The following is a 23,815-nucleotide window of genomic DNA, read 5'->3' as shown; positions in this document are numbered from 1 at the left end:
TGAATTTTGAGGGTTCGTATTTCACCATTGTGTTAGGCAATCTTGCTCATATTTTGTTTGTAGGGTGATGAAGGTGGAGGATATTTGCAGTAGTACAAAAATGATTCCAATTTGAGAAAGGAGCACAGAGCTGTGTATGTGAAAATCACGTTTTCTTTCTTCCTGCAAATATACGTACTCACAGTGTGGCACGCTGACTTTAATGGAAGTGCATGTGGTCATGCAGGTATACCGAGTTGCCACATTTGGCAATTTCAGTGTGCCAATTGATACCAATTAAATATCAATTTTGGAAAGTATTAATTTGGCTAATTTTGGAATCAAGGTGTGTTGTGTGGCCAAGAAAGTCGGCACACCACACCATGAGTATATTGACAGGAAGAAAGAAAACAGCTTTTTCACGCGTGCATAGCTCCATGGCCCCTTCTCCAAAGCACGCGGTTTTTTGCATTATAGCTGTCCACCAGATAGGGTATGCTACACAGCAAATTTGATTAAGTTCGCAACAGCCATTTGCAAAATATGGGTATTCAAAATTTTGTTATGATTTCTTCGTTTTTTTCTTCTTATGCCATACAGGGGCTTCAATTTCTTTTCGCACACTTTGCACAAATTGCTATAAAAAATGCAAATGTGTAACTTGATTGCCTCAATCTTTGGCACAAATGAAGAGTGTGTAACGTTGGATTCGCCTACCAAGTTTGCTGTGAATCTGAGGAATATGATTATAACTCTATTGCTATTCAATCTATCAAAAGGCACTGCTACGAATATTGGTGTGTAGAGAGGCTGATCATCGTAGCAGTGCCTTTTGATAGTTTGAATAGCAATGAGTTGCAGTGACAAAGTTATAAAGCGAAAACCAAACAAGTGTAAAATTGTGGGTATTAGTTTGCAGTACTGGATCTTCTGTTGCATGAATGGATTAGGAAATCTGCAGTAGTAGTGGTAGAAATGTGTTAATGAACTATTAACATTAAAAAAAATTTGTTAGCAGAGTTAGCAAATTTACTAGTAGGGTTAGGAAATTCATTATTATAGCTAGGAAATTGCTAGTAGGAAATTAGTACTTAGGAAATTTTCCATTACAGTTAGTTAGGAGATTTGTTGTTAGAATTAGGAAAACTACTAGTAGTGTTAGAAAATTTGTTAGTATAGGGTAGGTGTAAGGTTTGGGTTAGATACAATGAACTGTGAAGAAACCAAAGCAAAAGTACTTCCATATAAATTATTGCCAAAAGTAGAAACTTTAACCCACAATCAACAAAAGGTCTATATATAAAAGTGCACATGCTTCTAAATTGGCAAGGCCACATTTGAGTTGCTTAAATTAGTGACAATTGAAGTAGATCTTTGGGTTGCCAAATTTGGCAATATGGTGACTTCTAATGATTGTTGCCAATTTTGGTAATACGATACTGCCCAAGCATAATGTCGCACTTGCTCACACGTGCAACTGTGTTCGAGATTTTAAAAATCACTAATTAAGGGGCGTGGCAGCTGTATCGCTCACAATTCTCGTGAACGAAACAGCTGCCACATTGTCTCGCAAGCGAAACAGTAGCCATGCCTCTTAATTAATGATTTTTTAAACTTCAAGCAAAGTTGCGTGTGCAAGCGAGTGCAACATTGCGCTTGGGCAGTACCATAGTTAAGAAGTTGTTAATTATGGTAATTACTTGATTCCAGAAATAGTAACTTAGGCATATTAAAATTACCAAAAGTGGTTCCAAAACATACCTCAGTCATGATTAACATTTTCATCATGAATTGTTTTTGTACAAAGTTTTCCTGTTGGTAAATGGGAGAACTAAATAACAAATTGCTTTTTTATAGATTGTCAAGTGACCACATGCTCCACAAGCAATCATTCACTCTGTACAGAATATCAATATATCCACGATTTAATGATGTTACAGCAGTAACCAAACTGGATCTATTACTTGTATCATATGTACATAGGTAATCTACACTGCAATAGCCAATAAAACTCTATAGCTATGGTCTACAGCCAGATTACATAAGAATATTTTTAGTATAGCTAGGGTTGGTACAGATTTATAGGCAGTAGTTGGGTCAAACATCATGCAGATCTTGACAACACCACATGACACTTGCACAGAGTGACCGGGGTGATTCTTCTACTGAAGAATTGTTGTCAGTATCCCAGGCTTCCCAGTAATAAAATGTTATCATTCTGTATGTTAGACAACATGACCCAATACAATGCAGGTGAGTCTTCTTTTGCTGGTGTTTAGTCTAATCTTTACATTGCAAGTTCATTTCTTAGCACCATTAATATTTGGTGCTCCAAGATTGTTCTGTAGTCTATCTATCATACAGTACAATAATGCTGTATAGTAGGGACAGGGAAGGTGTGGGCGTGGCCCATAATATAATATAACCCAAAAACCTGCCTTGATTTTTCCTCACAACAACATGACAGTATTGGTTGGGTAAAATCAAGCCCAAAAGTGTCTTATGCAGAGGGGTTTCGTGTTACTGGTCAGGCAGAGAAATCTGTAAGGTGTAATGGTTGCTGTTCAAAGCTCAGTGAAACTGATAAATATCTGTTGGTTGACCTCATATTATCCAACCCTGGTATATATCTAAGAGAACTGCAGGTTGAAATGCAAAAAGGAGGAAGTTTAGTTGATATGTCAACCATCTGCTGCACAATCAAGAAAATGGATCTTAGTCACCAGAAAATCACACATGTAGCTTTGCAACAGTCAGAGTTTCTCCGTGCAGAGTTCATTGCTGAAATGGCAGCATTTGATCCAGCCATAATTCTGTGGATGGATGAAACGGGCTGTGATCGCAGGAACACATTACGCCATTATGGATATGGAATCAGAGGTTTGCCTCCTCATGATCACCAGCTTCAGCTCAGAGGGATACATTATTCTGCTGTTGGTATTCTATCTGTGGATGGCGTGCAAGACATATACATCACAGAAGACACTGTTAATAGAGAAGTATTTTTGGATTTTTTGTATACTCAGCTACTTCCTATCCTAAGTCCATTCAATAAAAGCAATCCAAATTCAATTGTTGTGATGGACAATGTTTCATTTATCATATTGATGCTACTGTGAATGCTATCTGTGGTGTGGGAGCATTGGTCAGATTTTTACCACTTTATTCACCAGACTTGAATCCTATTGAATCTGTTTTTAGTAAAACAGTATATATACAAGCAAATAACTTATTGCTGGAAATGTCACTTTCGATACCGAGTATATTACTTATGGCATTTCAGTCAACCACAACTGCAAACTGTAGAGAGTACATTAAGTATGCTGGATATGTCTGATTACAGATGCACTGGTTGTCAGAAGTTTACTACATAACATACAGAAAACTTATATGAAGTGTATATTATTGTCAGTTTTTAAACCAGATGCACACCCACTTACCACTTTACAGGTAACAAAGTAGTCTTACATATTTTAGCAATGTTTGGGACCTAATAATAGGGTGGTCTTACTAAAGAGGTAGCTGTTAAGTGGAGCCGTTTTAGTCTCAACTATTATGTTGTGGGCTATTAGTATCTAAAATGTTTGCGATGGTGGAGCCTCTCTAGTTTGTATTTGAACCAGGAAGAATTCATGTACTGAGTTTAACTTAACCCTATACCAGTATACATCTACTGTAGCTTCTGAAGATCCCTAGACCAATAGCTACAATTTTTCATTTGAAAAAGGACAATCTCCTTATGTCATTGTTTGCAATGGTTATTCATGCAGTGGTACAGAGCTTGTTATTAATGGCAGATATAAACAACTATAATAACTCATAATGATAGGTATACAGCCAAGTCAAAAATCAAGCCAGCTGAAAGCCTAGCCATGTAGTCTATATATAATAACATTGTTGACAGTACTTAGTGGGAGTAATTGTGGGCATTCCAGTGTCTCTCATGTAGTCATATTCAATGTCAAATAAAGGAAATGCACACACACACACACACACACACACACACACACACACACACACACACACACACACACACACACACACACACACACACACACACACACACACACACACACACACACACACACACACACACACACACACACACACACACACACACACACACACACACACACACACACACACACACACACACACACACACACACACACACACACACACACACACACACACACACACACACACACACACACACACACACACACACACACACACACACACACACACACACACACACACACACACACACACACACACACACACACACAAATTATATGCATCAATGTTAGATTTTGTAAAGGTTCACATTACAACATGACAACAGAAGAAACTTTGTTAGCTACTTGATTTGTTTCCTAAATCACAAACAGTTTTAAAGTATCCCAACACATGTTCGTTCACATAGGTTTCAATTTTGTTAGTTGTTCCAAGATGGGTTTCTTTTGATCAGCAAACTCTGACTGTGTAATAGCACCACAGTCAAACAACTGATACAGGTCTCTGAGTTGCTGTAAATAGCTGGCCCTCAAATTTGCCACCTTCACAGGTGAAATGGATGTAGTGACATCACCCGGTACTACTAAATCAGGTTTGTTGGACCATAGCACTAATCGACGCTATGTTCTTTGCCATTTTTGACATGGCAGTAGTAAGAACTTGAACAGAACTTGGTGGCTTCTGCCTACCAGAGAAGGCTGGTATACCAGGGGGCTCATCCAGAGACCTGTTGAGTGCATAGTTAAAAACATCATATTTAAAAACAGTGGAACCTGTGTTACGGTCACCTGGATTAAGCGGTCACCTCTGCATAACGGCCATGGATACGAGGTCCCAAATATTTTCCCATACAAATGTATGCATTGTTGTCTGCATTAAGCGGTCACCTGTCTAACACGTATAACGGCCAACCAAGAATTCGCCTATGAATCACTGTATACATAACTTTCTCCTTCATATAGCGGTCGCTACCTTTTATGGTGGCTTGTTAAGCCAACTGTCTGGCACCACGGCACCATTTCAATTAATGCACAATTATCATGCTTCCTGCCTTTCAATGAATACTATATAACCTATCAGGCTTCATTGCTTAAACGTATTCAATAGCTATAACCAACATTCATAACAAGCTCACCTTGTCCTTTCTGTACTAAAATATTACTGCATTGCGGTTGGCGTGAGCCTCTTAATAATAATCACTCATTTATAACGGCCATAGCCACTAAAATGCTGCTGACCACCTTATACAGGTTTTCTCTATAACATCCACCTGTATATAAAGGCCAGATATATCTGGTCCCAAGGTGACCATTATAGACAGGTTCCTCTGTGCATACTTATGAGTCCCAACGTCAATAATTTCTCCCCATAATCTGTACTGAATTCTTGTAAATTTGTTACCATATTTTTTCTTATAGAGATGATACTGTTGACTCAATCCTCTTACTTTTCTCTTTAAGTGCTGTTATCCTTTGGCGCTTCTTTTTGCTGGATGATCTACTTGTACCTTCATCTCTGTCACTCTCATCGGAATCGTTCTTATGCTTGGGTCCATAACACCAGTGGGTGACATTATCTCATTTTGTCCCACTCTTCTGCACTTCCTCCTTGTCTGCTGAAAAGCAGATGGTCAGTTTGCACCCACTTGTAATATACTCAATTGTAAAATCAAGTTCTGTAGAAACATTTACTCCAAACTGTTGGATCATTTCTTTCCTTAGCAATGCTGATGTTGCAATAGAGTCTTTTCTGACTTCCATCAAAATGTATTCTTCTTAACAGGATTAAATATTTTGACATTAAAATTCAAAGACTGATTTTGTGTACCACGAGACACACTACCGGTAACTGTAGTACCTGGTGAATTAGAACTGCTGCGACTAGCAAGTGTGATGGCTGTGTCTGGTATAGATACTACACTGTGTGATACACCAGAGGGTTGACTTCTAGAAGCTTGCAGTAGCTGACTACTAATATAATTGCAATGCTGACACAGTATCTTGGCTAACACAGTATCTTGTGGCAAAACCTGTACAGAAGTAGCAGACGCCCTACTAGTAGTTGAAGACTTTCCTGGCACCAAATTCATATTCGAGGATACCGCCATCCCACTTTCACTTGACGTCACTTTGTTTCTCGAACTGTCGTGGTTCACTGCATTTACAATCACCTTACTTGGGGCACTGACAGTCCAACACGAAGTCACTGTTGTGCACATGTCATCTCCAGACATTTTGCTGCCAAAGCTCAGTAGATCTTGTGATATCTAGATCTCGTGATATCAAGAAATTTGATTGGCTAGTTTTTGATTTTCCAAAACTGAAATTCTGCTGACAACAGATGTGCAATCCGTGATAGACTAAAGTAGGGCTTCCATCTATGGGTGTATATTGCATCAAACTATTTGAATATATGTGCCTCAGTGGTTTTCGAAGTTGGTAGTTTATATCAATCAGTGAGAGAAACTCGTGGTGAACTAGCCACGTGTAAATCAATAAATATAGTTTAGTAACAGCATTACAACCAAGTTGGGTCATCCAGATTATCCGGGATTGGATCACGTGTTAAATTAATTAGTGTAACAATGTGGACATATATTAACACATCATAGCATAGCCCTGCTTCATTCGTGAGCCACAACCACTTATGTAAATTACTGTCTAGGTATATGGAGCCACACCCATTTATCAGTCTGTATGTATGCATGAATCCAGGTCCATTATTGTCTGCAGACTTATGTAGAGCCACGCCCACTAATCAGTTGTTATTGTATGGGTCAGAATCTAGTATATCGTGCTGTGATCAAATATTGTGACTGGTTTTGTGAAAAGCAGGCTATTTAGTGGTCATGAGCTTGCAATAAACGTTCACAAACAAGTATAAGAAAAAATTAGTAATTTGCACAGTAAGGATATTCAGTTTTACAGCATTTGGACATTGTGTACTACTCCAATCCAACTTGTTTCAGTACTTTTTATTGCAGCACTATACACTTTCCCTACTCTAATTTAAAATTCCTAATTTTTTCTTATACTTGTTACAACAAGAATGCTGGACAATGTTTTTCCTTTCAAACATGTACACACTTAGTTTCTGATTATCTAGTACAATAAACAACAAGCTGTCATTGAATGGACCTACCACTCACTGTTTACCATTTACGTCATTCAAACTTCATTAGTGCTTTTTTAAAAGTGTGAATTGGAGGCTATATCTTTGTTATGAGCTGTTATAAGCAGTGACAAATTTTAGACATTGTTTTTGTTTTTTGGTAAACAAGTTTTATCCTAGGATTATGCATGCAATTGAAAGTGAGAAACTAAATGCTAAAATTATCAACTTGAATTGATAAAATTATTGATGTGATTCTTAATAACAAGTTGAAGTTATGCTACTTCTATAAAACCATATGTCCAATTGCTATAATTACATTGACAGAATTATGTATCTTGTTGAGATTTATTGTGTTCTCTCTGTACAGAAATAACTTCTCAGTAAGCTTCATTTTTGTATATGTATAAGCAGACAAGGAATTTGCTATTTTCAGTACCCTAAGAGGCCAATATAATGTTTTTTTAATGGACAAATTTCATAATAAGGAAACATTAACTGTTACTTAACTGTTTCCCCTGCCAACCTGAATTTTACATTATTTGTAGGTGTCAATCTGCTAGGTAACTTCTCCGATTTTTAAAAGGATAACATCATAAGATATAACATTTTGAAGACAACTGTATGAAATTTAAACATGTCAAATCTGATGACCTTTATAAACACTATCCATTTAAAACTTGGAAAGATGATTTGAGACTGGCTGAGCAAAAAAAAAATCCGTTTTTGCAGTTTCTCAAATTCCATTTTTGCAGTTTCTCTGTTTGTTATATAGTAACAAAGGAGTAAAGTTTCAGCTTTTTATGATAAATAGCCTTGCAGTTAAAGCGCTTGACAGTTGGAATAGCAATAAATGTGATTTGTACATCAATGATCCAGTAAATATATTACAGGTGTAATCATAACTCATGACTGAAACAAGCTACATAGATGGGACTTGTCTTAACCTGTTTACCATGAAGAAAATCCATCAAGATATAGTACTTTTCCTGTACTCTTCCTTGTGGACAAAGAAGAAGGCCATTCCAACAATGAAATGATAGTAGTAAACTTAATTTCTAACACACAGCCCATTAGCACCCATAATTCATGTACCTATTGATGAAATAAAAACTTTTTTTACTGAACAGACAAAGCCGATGGTACATATGTAGGTTTTATTAATTTTAGCTTTGTTTCGAAGCAATAAAATATTTTTGAACTTTTATGTAGCACATGTAATTTTGCCTGGTTATTTCAATAGAAATGATCGGTTTTTGTTCAACTGGTCACATTTTGTCATTCACACCTACAAATAATGTTGCTATAAGTATTTTTGAATTTTTGATTTTCCATACATTGTCTATAATGTGATTACCCAGAAGGGGCAACTGTTGCTCCTCACATACATACATAGTGTATGGGAAAACTATGTACCAACTTAAAAATGTCAAATCTCATGACCTATATACGTATGCAATGGCGGATCCAGGATGGGGCATTTGTCCCAAATGCCCCCCCCCATCTCACCTTGTGGAAGAGTCAGCCATACTTGTGATTAAAATACTAAACTTTATGTCAGGCCAAGATCAGTTTAGCTATACAAGTCATGAAAATATGCACATTTTACTAGTACTTATTACAGTTTCACCTGAAACCGAAGCAAACTAATGTCAAACTAACTGTTAAATTGTTACCCAGCACCTTCGTGCGTACTAAGCGCCTCTAAAATTAATTATCGTGTTGCTGTTGTTTAAGATGTTTGGAGCCTTTTAACAGCTTTTAATACTTCACAACCATCTTCAAAGGCCAAAATGGCAAAAATCATCAGTAAGGCACTACTAAAAGGTGATTGTTTGCTGCTTCAAAAATGCACAACTAGCAAGAGAATCTGGATCTCCCCAACCACTTAGCCTGTTTGTGCCCCTCCCCTTGCTGGCTCCTGGATCTGCCCCTGGTATGCTATCCTTTAAAAATTGAAGAAGTTATGTAGACACTGACACTTACAAAAAATGTAAACTTCAGGTTGCTAAGGGCAACCAGCTATTCTTATGTGTAATAATACCTTACTACAAAATTAATCTATTATCGAACCATTATGTCCATAATAGCTCATTAGGAATGGTATTCACCACATAAACGCCTTCCATATACTCAGGGTCGCCCACAGGGGGGGGGCAACTGGGGCATTTTGCCCCGGGCCCCAGCCTGAAAGGGGCCCCAGGAGGCCCCATGAAGGGGCTCCAGGAGGCCCCATGAAGGGCCTCCTGAATACCTGTTTAAAACATCGATATACCCTAATAGAGCAGTCAGATCTAAATACTCTAATAGAGCAGTCACAGTATTCTTCAGAGGAGCAGTGTAGCAAGCTTATAGATAAGGAGATATGGTTGGTGATGGGTAGTTATTGTCATTGCCAGCAGGTTGTGACCTTTTTTTTTTTTTTGGTCTTCACCTTACAACTTGGGTGAAGGGCCCCACTTTAACTCTTTGCCCTGGGCCCCTTAATTTCTCTGGGCGGCCCTGCATATACTGTCACAAAAAAACCAGAGGTTGTATACCTGTCCAGAATTTCAACACATTGTCCATCCACTCAGTCTTACATACTAGGACAGTTTATTCAAAGGGGTGCTTATTATAAGTTTGTGAACTGTATTTATACAAGTCAAAGGAAAAATTAGGAATTTTAAGTTCTAAAAGTAGTGAAACAAAGGAGGTCACCTACATCTGAAGGTATACTAGTGGACATATTTAATCCCTACTTCAGTCTATACCCATGACTGAATTAGTCATTAATGTCCACTAGTACATCTTCAGGTGTAGGCAACCTCCCTTGTTTCACCATTTTTTATTTCTTTGATCCCTAAATATTCTTAATTCCTAATCGAACTTAAAATTCCTTGTACTTGTTTGTTTACTATTAATTTTTTGTAAGAATATTATGACTAGTGAACCCGCACATACCGCACTAGAAGAATGAATGGTGCCAAGCTTATTTTATCTGAATGTGTGTGAAGGTATTGTGAGGCTGATTTCCAGTCTATATAATATATTATTTTTGTGAGAAGGTGCAAACCTCCATGATCCCTAATAATATACGGTACAATCATACTGTATGATTATAGACTGTGAGCAAATCAAGGTTGGCCCAAGGAATCTTGGTGACTGGTTTCCAAACTTTTGCTATACGCAAATTTAAACCTAGAGGGGTATGGGGGCAAGATTTTCCAGAAAATTGTGTCATTTGAAATTAAAACTGGTAGCAATATTGACAGTTTAAAAATATAATTATGTTAGGTATAATGTAGGCTGCTTAATTGTGCTTTTTTCTGGTACAGTATCAGGTGTAGACTAAAGAGTTAAGGGACAGAGCAAATTTGACATTTGAAGCATACAGCAGACATGGATGTTGTTCTGGGGGTCTTGGGGCATGCCCCCAGGAAGATTTTCAGATTTTAACACTATTTTTTTACTGTGTTGGCACAGGTAAATAAAGTAGCTAGTTAGCTACTTACTGTTCTTAAGAGAAATACAAAATGTGGCTGTTCTATTAGAGTGGTTGACTGCTCTATTAGAGTATTTTGATCTAACTTTTGTACCATTACAAATCACTGTAAAATATAATTTTGATTACCTGAATACACTTAACCAGTTTCTGGAAACCTCAGAAACCCCCCTAGATCCGCCCCTGCAAATGGTTCAATTTTATTTAACCATGATATCATACAGTCTGTATATTAGTGATCATGGAGGATTGCACTTTTTCACAAAAAATATTGACCAGAAACCAGCCTCACAATACCTTCATCACGTTATGGCTGCTATTTCAGTAATTGATAGTTGGGGGCATGTGTTCAGATGAAAGCAATAAACCTGACCAGGGGCGGATCTAGGACTTTTTGAAAGGGGGGGGCTAAGCTGGACAGGGACATAGGTAACTAGCCATACATTAAAAGATACCAAGACTTCTCCAGTGGTAAGATTTATGTAGTATCCATCGTCAAATTAGCTATTTGGAATAATGACTAGATTAGTGTGTGAAGCTCACTAGCATGTGAAGCATGCCAATCTAGGGGGGTCTGGGGATGCCCAGGAAATTTTGAAAATTAAGCCCTCTAAAGGTGAATCTGAGAATGTTTTAGCAGTTTTTCAGTAGAAAATAATGGAATTTCAGTTTATATCATTAAATTTTACTTTTCCATTAAATCAAGACTGATTGCAATATGCATTGAGTAGCTATCATGCATGCATGCATGCATGATAATCTTTTCATTTGTAGTTACCAAGCATTTAGATATAGCTAGCTATATGCCATAATGCATCAGCTCCTCTTAGCCATGCTCAGTCTAATCAGCTAAATCGTGAGGCAGAAACATGTATAGCTAAGTAGTAGTGGCGTTGAACGTCACAATTAGTATGCATGCTCCTTAGCCCAGTGACACTTTGTTAGCCTTAACACCTACGTATAAAATGTACTGAAAAGTAAAATGCAGTGAAGGATACTAGTAGCTATTAGCTAGTCCACTGGCAATCCTTAGCAAAGTACAACTATATTTGCATTTATAGGCTTTCTGAATTTGCTGTTGTGATAGTCAACTTATTACTAGATCTTCTGGGTTATGAAGACTGATCTATAGCTAGCTACAAATGTCAGCACCATAACCCACAGCATGGGGTAATATCATAAGATAAATGATACAGATTTACATTCATAGATTAAAGTGGGTGAATATGCTATAGCTACCTTATGAGACTGTAAATTACCAAGACTACAGTTTGCTAAATGGATAACTTGGTAGCTACATATTATACTGAAGCTGATAACAATTAAACCAACTAACACTTTTAAAATATAAAAACCACACTAATCAAAAATACTGCTAATAATATTTTGAATAAAGCAAAACCCACAATTAAAGTTTTTGTAACTGGAGATGTAACCCACAATCGAAACATGTTTTTAGAAGCACTCTTGAGGAAAAGTAAGCTATACTGTCCTGGAACAGAGTGAACAATAGGTATAGTTACATAGACATCATTTGTGTTGGTAGTGATGCATAGTTCCTGAAATAAGTACACATAGACTAATATAGAAAAGAAAGGGAAGTGGTGGGGGGGGGGTTACAGCCCCCTTAGCCCCTAAATCCACCCCTGCTGACTTTATTCTTTCTTCTAATACAGTAGGTATGGGTTCACCAGTCATAAAAAAGGTAAACAAACAAATACAATGAAATCCAAGACTGAGTTAGGGATTAAATGTTCACTACTATATCTTCAGGTGTAGGCGACCTCCCTTGTTTCATTACTTTTTATTTCTTTTTTTCCCAAATCGAACTTAAAATCCTTGTACTTGTGTACTACATATGACACTACACTATTACATCATAAACACTGAACAATCTGTACTAAAATGTGATTCTATAGCTAATGTACCTATTAGTGTATGTGTACAGCCCTCCGCAAAACAGATCTGGAATTTTGAGCAAACGTTTAAATATATGCTATCTTAATGTTATAGATCTGAGTGATGTCAATTACTACTATTCTGATTCATCTGCATATTATATTAACAGGTATGTAGACTAGTTGTTTTGTATTGTATGATATAAGACTATGCAGTGTATTGGTGTGAGAAGTTACAGTATTGAAATTATGTGACTGTCTCTGTGAAAAAGTGGTCTTAACTCCTGTTCCCAAGTATCAAATTTAAGTGTTGTAGCTTGCTGATGGTTGAGGTTATGTGTACCAACATTTCTGCATATTTTACACTAATTTGCTACTTCAAGAGTATCCACTTACAAGTAGCTAACACCCAAGTTTCCCACCATTTTAGATGATGAGGTTGACCACATTAGTTGATCTTCATGGAGAGCTGGGAGGTGACGGAGAGGGCAAAGGTTGCTTACAAAATGAAATAGAAACATGTAGAGATAAGCCAAGTTATTTGTTATTCAGGGTTCACAAATGGCTAAAAAATAAGAAATTTGCAGCCCAGGTTGGTAACCAACCCCACAGACTGTACAGCCAGCCACATTCAGCCATCCCCAAGTAGGCCAGATCTCTGCTCAGAGCTTGGGAAAAGCAGCAAGCAAAGTTAACTACGATTTACGTATATTTACACAATTATGTCTTTTCACTATAGAATATCACATTGCTTCAGCTTGACAGGTGCCTTTGCCACAGTACATACAATATGACATCATGGACTTATCTTTTGTACTTCTTCATGTCCCATTTTATTTTGCTGACAGTGCAAGGTGTAAGTTTGTGTAGCACAACAATTGGCTTTATGTGCTAATAATTTTTGTCATCAACAATTAAAATAAACTGACTGGTTGTAGGCTGGCTTCATGCATTGTCATGTGAACAAGCACTCACCTCTACAAAGACAATAAACAGTGAAAGTTAACCTCAATTATTGTGTGTGCAACCTATAAATATACAAACATCTTATCATATAGTGCTGGTTTGTTATTACTGTACCTCAAGTTTTTATCCTCTGTAACTTTTTGACATTGTTAACTATTCAGCACTACCCTTGAAAACAACAGCCAATCTGTATAAAAGGGTGCAGCCTGGGTGAAAAAGTTGTAAAATCAAAGGTGGTGGCCATTTCTTATGCAGCTTAGCTGTTTTGCATAGATTTCACTTCTTTTTATTTTAAATATCCCAAACCTAACCATAAACTGGCTTTGAGACTTGTTTTTACACAATTTCTCCTTATCTACAAATAAAATAATGATCATATCATACAGTATGATAGTACTATATAGTAGGGACCACAAAGGAGTAGACGTGGCCCATGAAATAACATCACCCAGAAACCAGCCTCAATTTTCCCTGAGGACAATGAGGCAGTATTGGTTAGGCCCAAACAAGCTTTCAGATTGACCCGAAACGCTTTCAACAAGTTGCTACGGAATTTTTAAAATATTTATTTAACAGAATTTTCTAGTGACTGACTGACCGACCGACCGACCGACCGACCGACCGACCGACCGACCGACCGACCGACCGACCGACTGACTGACTGATACCTTCAGACAACCGTAACTTGTTAGCGGCTAAGGCTATGGGTTTGATTTTTTTACTGTTCAGCATTGCTTTGGCCCGAGAGGTGCCTTTTGGCATACCGCAGTATGTACAATGCATTCTTCATGGACTTACCAGTGTCCTCCTTTGTGTCCCATTCATCTTTGCTGACAGCAAAAAGTGTCGATTTGGCGGTAGCACATGATGGCTTCCCTTTGTATTAACAAAAATCATCCGTATTTTTCATAGTGGCTATTTTGATTACAGAGGTGCTTATTGAACAGTTCTTGATTCGTACTGCTGTGTAACGGATTGAACATAGCCAACAACGAAGTGCAATGGATACTTTACTTTTCAGATGATAATTGATATAGCTGGGGGGCGTGGCACCATTTCAGATGCAGTATGCGTAGGTTCACCAGTCATAATAATTATTTACAAAAAAAAGTTAACAGACAACTACACAGAAAAAATTTAGAATTTTCAACTAGAGTAGGGACCATAGCACATCGATAAAAAGTACCGAAACCAGCTGGAGTAGTGCATGATATTAAATCACAGTAAAACAATAAGAAGTGTTATATCCCTACTGTGTTCAAGATACCATAATGGAAATGCACAGTAGGGATATAACACTTCTTATTGTTTTACTGTGGTTTAATGTCGTGCACTACTCCAGCTTGTTTCAGTACTTTTTATCGATGTGCTATGGTCCCTACTCTAGTTGAAAATTCCAAATTTTTCTGTGCTAAAAACAAAGTAGCAATGGAGAAAAATATCTACCAATCCAATGCAATAACCAAATAAGTTTTGTGCTTGTTCACTATATAAAGGTGCTTGTATTTAGTGTTTGATAACAAAGTAAATTCCAAATTAGGTTTGCATGATTGTATTACTAGGCAGGGCCGCCCACAGGGGGGGGGGGGGCAACTGGGGCATTTTGCCTCGGGCCCCAGCCTGAAAGGGGCCCCAGGAGGCCCCATGAAGGGCCCCCTGAATACCTGTTTAAAAGATCGATATACTCTAATAGAGCAGTCAGATCTAAATACTCTAATAGAGCAGTCACAGTATTCTTCAGAGGAGCAGTGTAGCAAGCTTATAGATAAGGAGATATGGTTGGTGAAGGGTAGTTATTGTCATTGCCAGCAGGTTGTGACCTTTTTTTTTTTTTTTTTTTTTTTTTGGTCTTCACCTTACAACTTGGGTGAAGGGCCCCACTTTAACTCTTTGCCCTGGGCCCCTTAATTTCTCTGGGCGGCCCTGTTACTAGGATATTTTATTGGCAGTGACTGTTATATGAGTATCTTGATTTTTCATGCAAACATGACTAGTTGCAGTTGCTAAACTTTTAACAAAGCAAATACTGTGTTAAACATCGTGCCATTTATTACCTTAGTTCTAAAATCGAGATGACAACTATTCGAATTTGACCATCACTTGATGCTCAAAAACAATGTAGCAGCCCTTATTTTCAACATCAATCATTGCACAACTACTATTGAAGGTGCAGTGTTTAGCCAAGTAAATCTGGTAATGTGCCCTTTGTGCTAGAATACGTTTTCAAACCTGTTGTATCACAAGTTTTGCTAGCATAGCACTTATTATGATGACTATGATGATGACGATTGGTACAAGTAGGTCTTGAATCTATCAATATCAATTGATACCAAAATGGCTATATCGGCTCTGATTTGATGTTAAAATAGTATTTCAGAGTTTATTTCGTTACAAACTTTTATAATACTCTAATAGAGTGCACATTTTCGAGTACTTCTAATAGAACACACAGAATGTTCTAGAACAATCCAGATTTTTCATTGGTAGATCTATAGCATTATAAAACTTTTACTATTAAGTAGATTTTTGGTTACAAATTAGTAATTAAGTAACATGAACATCTGTGATAGCAGGGGCTCAGTGGTTAAGGATCTGAGTGTTTAGTATGGTTTGAAGGCAGGTAAATTTTTCAGCATTTTCATGCACTTATTTTACTGTGTAGTGCCTGTTTTATTAGAGTATCTCAACCCTGCAATTTACAGTTGTTTGGTTTTTGCCTTGTAACTCTATAACTGCCAATGTGATTCCTTTAATCTACAAAAGTTTTGAGCTATGGTGGTTAACATAATATGTAGTAGTTGTAACATGGGCACGAGTGATTTGCCTGAAATATACGCATGAGCATGAGTGCGTATATACATGTTACAACTAATATATTCCACTTGGGTGACTCACCTGCAAGTGTGGGAAACTGCAGGAATGCTTAATGTGAGTATATTTATATGGGACCATGTGAATTTTGATTGTGGATAATGTCGTAAGAGCAATGACAAGACGCTACTGAGAGGCCGAATGTAAGTGTATCGACACTACGAGCGTGCAGATTGCTTCGGTTGTGGGTACACAATTAAACACAGGAAGCCCAAATGCGAGCTGAACAACTCACAATGAAGCTTAAGTGCACTATATTATACTAGCCATGAATAAACTGAAGCAGTGAATATGTTTACAGTGCTATAATGGCCTAGTGAATTAAGCACCATGCCCAGTCACTACACAAGTAAAGTTACAGTAGAATAATACACACAATTCTACAATATGTTTAGTTGCTCTGTAAAATTAATGCCAAATTGAACAAACTATAATAACAGGAATAATCTAGTATGTATAATTCTTCAGCCATAATCTGTTCAATTCAGCAATAATTCTACAGAGCAATAAACCTATTGTAGAATATTTATGTATAATTTGAGTATGCCTTTTCCTGTGCTACGCATGTGTGACATCACACCAGGTGTCAAAACAGCAATATAAAGATGATTCAAGTGCACTAAAATACTTACTTTACTAGCCATGAATAAACTAAAGTAGTGAAAATGTTAGCTAACACTAATGGCCAAATCAATTAGCATTACTCCCAGTGTCTGCATGGACATCGCCACATCAATGCAATCAAAACAGCAATATAAACTAACCTGTGACCTTCTTCATTCAGTAAAACAACGAACTATCTTCTTCCCAAAGTCCGTGATCTATGCTTTGGTTCACTTTACAAAACTAAAACCCACTATTGATCCTGTGAAGTGTCACTATATCAAAGCACAGGAGATCACAAGGTTTCATCAAAGAAATCAGACAATTTCTGGGAATGCTTGGAATGCATTTACAAGAAATGGAAATAGTATATACAAGTTATATCCCTCCTAGGAGGGATATAGCTTGTATATACTACCTCCTATTCTTGTTAATGCATTCCTGAGCACTGATAGCAGTGCTATTATACCACTTATACACCTTCTCTTCCCTTTGAAGTGGAGTGTGAAAGTGGTATAATTATATATATATGCATACCCCATTTTACATAAGTATTTTACCCTGTAAAATGTCAGCCTTTTTAATGCAAATAATCATCCATAGCTCTATGACTGTTTATCAGATTTACACTAAACGTGGTACCCTATTTCACTGCAATATGTCTTTAAAGCGCACATAAGTATTTGTATTTTATAATAGTTGTTGTGAGGTGTGTGAAAATAATAATCTAAACTCCCCTAAGCCCTCTAAATGAGATAAAGTAAGTTTAAATTTGATGGGTTGTATTTCATGATTGCATTAGGCAATCTTGCTCAAATTTTGTATGATGGTGGAGGGCGTTTGCAGTACAAAAATGATTCCAATTTGAGAAGGGAGCATGGAGCTAGCTATGTACATAAGTGTGAAATCAAGTTTCCTTACTTCCTGTCAGTATGCTTGTGGCACACCAGTTTTCTTATCTACATGACATAGTGGTCTTGATATACCAGATCAAGACACACGGTAGTGTACGTGTTGTGTGGCCAAGAAAGCCTGCGCGCCACACCATGAGTATATTGACAGGAAGAAGAAAACAGCATTTTCACATGTGCATAGCTCCATCCATGGCCCCTTCTCCAAAGCACACCATTTTTGGATTATAGCTGTCCCCCAGGTAAAGTAGGCCACACAGCAAATTTGATTAAATTCTCAACAGCCATTTGCGAGATATGGGCATACAAAATTTCATTTTAATTTCTCTTCTTATGCCGTATGGAGGCTATGGGGGCTTCAGTTTATTTTTGCACACTTTGCAAAAATTGCTATAAAGCGTAAATGTGTGATTTGATTGTCTCGATCTTTGCGACAAATAAAGAGTGTATAAAGGTGAAGTCACTTACTAAGCTTGCTGTGAATACGATAAATATTCAGGGTGTTCTGAGCATTTATTTATGTAAAAAAAAGTAAAATTCTGTCACGGCTATAGGGTAAACCGAGTATGGGAATAACTTGAAAGCTGGTGTGTACATAGACTGATCATTGTAGCAGTGCCTTTTGATAGTTTGAATAGCAATAGAGTAACAGCTACAAAGTTATAAAGCAAAAATCAAACAAATGTAAAATTGTGGCATCAAGATACTCTGATAGAGCAGTCACCGCAGTGTAAAAAGTGCACAAAAACTTTTGAAAAAAAACTTACCAGAGTTTGAACCAGAAACCTCCACACCTAACACTCACATCCTTAACCACTGAACCACTGCTATCTTGGCTGATTAATTTCTGCTTTATAAATGAAAATTCTAGTTTAAATCTGCTTATAAATAAACTTTTGTAATTTTATAGATCTACCAATAGAAGTACTAGATTGTTCTAGAACATTCTAAATATGTTCTATTAGAAGTACTAAAAAAATGTGCACTCTATTATAGTATTACAATAATATTACCAAATATTGGAGTAATCATGCAATACAATACATTTAGAAGTCTGTCTTAAATAATCTGCATAGAAAAGAAGAAATGTGAGTAAAAACAAACCTCAAAGTCAGCCATAGGTTAGCTGGTTTTGTGGCCTTATAAAGTACAAAAAGAAGTGAAATCCACACAAAAATAGTTAAGCTATGAAAAATGATGCGGCTTTAAAAAGCCTGGGTGAGAAAAGTTGTGAAATCAAAGGTGATGGCTAAGAAATGGCTGCAGTGATGTTAAGGCTAATAAATTTTAATAATAGCTGTGTGCATTATTAAAATTTATCGGTATTAACGTCATTTCAGCCATTTCTTGGCCGCTACCTTTGATTTCACAACTTTTTTCACCCAGGCTTTTTAAGGCCGCACCATTGTTTTCACAGCTTGGCCATTTTCGTGTGGATATAATACCTTAAGAAGTGTCCAAATTTTGAGTGGTATTACTATACTGTACCAAACAGGTACCTATATGATTAGCTCCTCCCATCGTAAATAACTTTAGTCTTAGGGAAATTAATTACTTCAAACCACTTTGTGCAATGTGTGAAAGTACCTTTTGCAAATTTGGCTGCATGTACATATAAGGGTGTTGTGTTATATCTGATTGCATAATAAACTTGAAGAGCTTCATAAGGTAAGCAATTAGGCTTCAGGTAGTTGATGGCCACTGCTATGAATCGTTCAATAAAATTATTCTTTACTGAGAAGGCATGATTGCAGGCTGCACCAATTTTAAACTGTATTGTGTAGTAGTTTTGGTGTGGTTATCATAATGAGATTTTGGCTGTTTAAATATAGCTCACCAGTATTTGGTAGCTAATGTTATTGACAATTAATGAGGTGTGTTTCATCTAACAGGTGTAGTACTTGTTAGTGCTCAAACATGCAGGGATACAGGATCACTGAGTTTTCATAATGGATCAATAGTGGACCAATCCACAACTTATATTATACCATCCTACAGGATTCCATGTGATGGAGTTGTGGTTGGGTGGCAGTTTTGTTATCAGATTGTGAATGTTCCATCAGTGACATTTTATCCTAGTGTGTGGAGGTGGAATGTGAATAATAATTATACACTTGTACATGTTAGTACTGTGAATTATGTGCCACAAGCTGGATCAAGTGATTTGAGTATCATCTGTGCCCCATACGATCTCCCTGCTGATGAACAATTTAGTGTTCATATAAATGATACTATTGGCTTGTACATTACTAAAAACTCACTAATATTAACTACTGTGACTACAGATGACAATAAACTTACATACAGTGTGGCAGGTAATCACAGTATTATTGATCCAACTGGAAGTGGAGTAAATCAAAAACATTTTCAAGTGGCCATTGTAGCTATTATAAGTGAGTAACATTATCTGTGGCTTGTATACCTATTGGTGACTACTAACAGTAATTGTAATTTGTACCTCCCTCACATTATCTGTACATATAACCACAAATATGTATTGTACCTGTTTATGTAGGTAGTATTGTTTCTACTTCAACTGTTTCAACTACTACCATTAGTAACAGGAACACTAGTAACAGCGTCACCTCTACAATCATCACTTCCACGATGAAAATGACAGCAAGTATTATCACTACCAGTAGTAAACCTATTATATCAAGTACCACTCATCTACCATCATTGACATCATCATCCTTGATGACATCACCATCAGTAGATATTATAAAGTGAGTAACATTATGTGTGGCTTATGCATACCCAGTACCTATAATGCTATTGGTGGCTATTATCATACAGTATTTGTACTTCCCTCCACATGTAACCACAAATATGTATTGTACCTGTTTATGTAGGTAGTATTGTTTCTACTTCAACTGTTTCAACTGCTACCATTAGTAATAGAAACACTAGTAACAGTATCACCTCTACAATCATCACTTCCACAATGAAAATGACAACAAGTATTATTACTAGTAATATTACTACTACTACTACTACCACTACTACCAGTAATAGACTTAATACCACCATTATGTCAACTCATCTACCATCACTGACGTTGTCATCATCATTGGTAACATCATCATCATCATTGGTAACATCATCATCATCATCATCAATGATGTTGTCATCTTTTATACATGTACATTCACCATCACTCACTATTTTTTTATCATCACAAACATCATTTTTCTCACCATTAACAACTTCATCATCATCAATGCCATCCATGACAGTGTTTCCATCAACATCACGTAAGCCATTTCCATCAGGCTCTGTTCTGGTATCATCATCATTCTCATTAATGACATTGTTGTCAACAGTACAACTGTCATCATTTTCTACTGTAATTACTGAATCAGTTTATTCTTCAGTTCAACAAATTACACAAACTACACCAACGAGACCAAAATTGTTGTCATCAACATCATTACCATCTTCTACTGTGATTGTTACATCAACTACTGCATTAATATTGCCTACGGCACAACAAAGTAGCCAAACTCTAGTAGCATCTAATATTATGGACACTTTCACCCCAATGTTATCTCTCGGTCCTACCACCATTGCATTATCAATTACAACAACTCAAACTACACCAGCTGGTAGTGATGTTTCAATCTCATTAGTAGGAGCAGTAGTAGGAGGTGTCCTCATATTGTTACTGATACTAATTGTAGTGATAGTGTGTGCAGTTGTGGTGTATAGAAGAAGAAAAAACTCATCATCTTCCACTCATCTTCTGGGCAATACAGAGACAGGTAGCAAATAATGATCCCTAGCCTATCGCATCCACTTTTCTTGCATTTTGATACTAAAAATCTCAAAATTTATAATTATTAGTTACATAATAACATTTTTTAGTTTAACTTATAATTAATTGGATAGGTCAAAGCCATCTCAGTCTAGTTATTAAAATCTCACTTATGTAGTTTATACAGTTTTAGTTGTGAAGCTAAAAGTATAACAGTGTACTAAATTGAGTATATACTATATACTAAAAGTAATAGCCAAAAGGTGCATTGTAAGAGTACTTGAGTTTTGTTCATCCAAAAACGTTATCATGTTTAATACATGACAATTTAACAGTTGAAACTAGAGTGTATCTTTTACTGTCAGCCTGGTAATGTATAGTTGGTAGATATTGTGTAGTTGATAAAGGCCATTTTGCTTCTTGTCTACTTTTCTACTTTCCACATAAAGACTTACATTGAGTGTGCTTATGCACATGTGATTATAATTATTGTATTCTTATTAGAGGTGTACCGATATGGGTTTTTGGCATGTACCAATATCCGATATTGATGCAACCAAAGAAGCCGATAACCGATAGTCAATCCGATATTTGTATTAATATTTTAAGTGTACATTTTTTTACCTACCCTACAACAACATGTACATGTATTCATTGCTATACTCTGCCTGTGGTGGTACACTGCTTGGGTTTCTATTGTGTAATCCAGACAATTAGGCACCCACAAACGTTTTTATGTACACTCCCATGAACCTAAAACGGATATTTCTGCATTACTGCGAATTCTAATGGCTTGTACAGCAAGTTTCTTTAGTTACTCTGACCCTTCTTTTATTACAAAGGTACTCTATAACTGCTTCATTTGTAAAGACTGTGATAGGCTTTGCAGCAACAAACACTAGAATCGTGTGTATTTATATGGCTCCTCGTAGCGTAGCGCTTGTTGCAGAGTGAACAATAAGCCACTGGCACTAATGAGCCACATGAATAACGTAGAAAACCAATGCATAATCCATTTATGTACAAACTATTGCTGCTGTATAAATATCGGTAGCGATATCGGTCCTCCGCTGTTCTGTACCAATACCGATATTGGTTTTAAAATGCCATATCGGTGGCCGATATTGTAGCCGATCCGATTATCGGTACACCTCTAATTCTTATTGTTAAAACTATATGCTATCTGTTGCAAAACACAGTCTAAGCTGTGTACAAACAATGTGGCTTTCAAAAAAGCTAAAGTTGTGAAGTAAAGGTGGTGTCCAAGAAAGGGCTATAATGATGATAATCTCAGTAATCGCCTTCTATGTCATTATTGGCATTAACACCATTACATGCGTCATTTCTTCTAGGTCACAACATTTGATTTCACAATTTTTCACTCTGGTTTATGGATACCACACTCTTTTTGTTTATCTTGGAGACATTCATTTTATATTTTACAAGCCCCTATATATGGCCAACTTTGAGGCTGCTTTTAATCACCTTTCTTCTCTGTAATATTATAGAAACAATGATGAAGGCTACAATATTGTATTTGTTTCAGTCTATAATCATTTACTACATTGAATTTTGTAGCAGCATAATGGAGCTAGCACTTTTTGTACTTTTAATACAACTCACATGGAATGTTCTAGAACTTTCATTGCTTTAAAAAAAGTAACAAAAATGATATTAATCGGCACAGCCATTCTTCCTAGTGCAATATTACAAACAAACAGTCATATAATTACACAGTTACAACTACAAAACATAGTGACAGAACCAAACATACAAGACATGTACAATGAAAAATAGAATTAGATTATGCCTTGTTGAAAGCCTGTGTAGCAGGAAGTTAAAAACGTATTACCAAAACACTGTAGGTAGAATGAGGAAACAGGTCTATACAGGCAAGTTCCCACTCTCTGATATCCATGGGATGATCTGACTGCATTTAACCAGTACTCAATAGCGTGATTCCCTGTATACTATTAGGGGTTCATTATTCCAGTAATTCTTCTAAACCGTAAAAGTTTTTAGCTACCATGAACAACCTATGTATATAGACCAATTCTCATAAGTGTTTTACCCTGTAGATATAACAAAAATTGTGAATTACTATGCAAACAAGAGTAAATAATAAAATTACTCTTGATGCAAATAATTGTACTTTATTGTAATATGTCCTTAATGTACACCAAATATTCAGATGGTCAAGCTATGCATTTGTATTATAATA

The 23,815-nt window shown here is 36.7% G+C and overlaps 2 protein-coding genes across 2 annotated transcripts in view; both read left to right on the top strand.

Moving 5' to 3' along the window:
- The window catches only part of LOC136248571 (uncharacterized), a 66,478-nt gene that overhangs the window by 5,273 nt on the left and 37,390 nt on the right, over nt 1-23,815 (top strand). The window contains exons 2-7 of the mRNA XM_066040339.1: nt 12,605-12,659; nt 12,920-12,983; nt 19,733-20,233; nt 20,356-20,566; nt 20,637-20,641; nt 20,693-21,601. Coding sequence (XP_065896411.1) covers nt 12,920-12,983; nt 19,733-20,233; nt 20,356-20,566; nt 20,637-20,641; nt 20,693-21,601 — 1,690 coding nt within the window. The 5' untranslated portion in view covers nt 12,605-12,659. The remainder of the gene's footprint in view (nt 1-12,604; nt 12,660-12,919; nt 12,984-19,732; nt 20,234-20,355; nt 20,567-20,636; nt 20,642-20,692; nt 21,602-23,815) is intronic.
- Nucleotides 2,214-3,098, top strand: LOC136248572 (uncharacterized). The gene is made up of 2 exons (XM_066040341.1): nt 2,214-2,232; nt 2,488-3,098. Exons 1-2 carry the CDS (start codon nt 2,214-2,216, stop codon nt 3,096-3,098), a joined length of 630 nt encoding a protein of 209 aa, XP_065896413.1.

This window comes from Dysidea avara, chromosome 3, assembly GCF_963678975.1.
Source record: "Dysidea avara chromosome 3, odDysAvar1.4, whole genome shotgun sequence".
Classification (NCBI taxonomy): domain Eukaryota; kingdom Metazoa; phylum Porifera; class Demospongiae; order Dictyoceratida; family Dysideidae; genus Dysidea; species Dysidea avara.
This window is presented reverse-complemented; position numbering and strand designations above follow the sequence as displayed.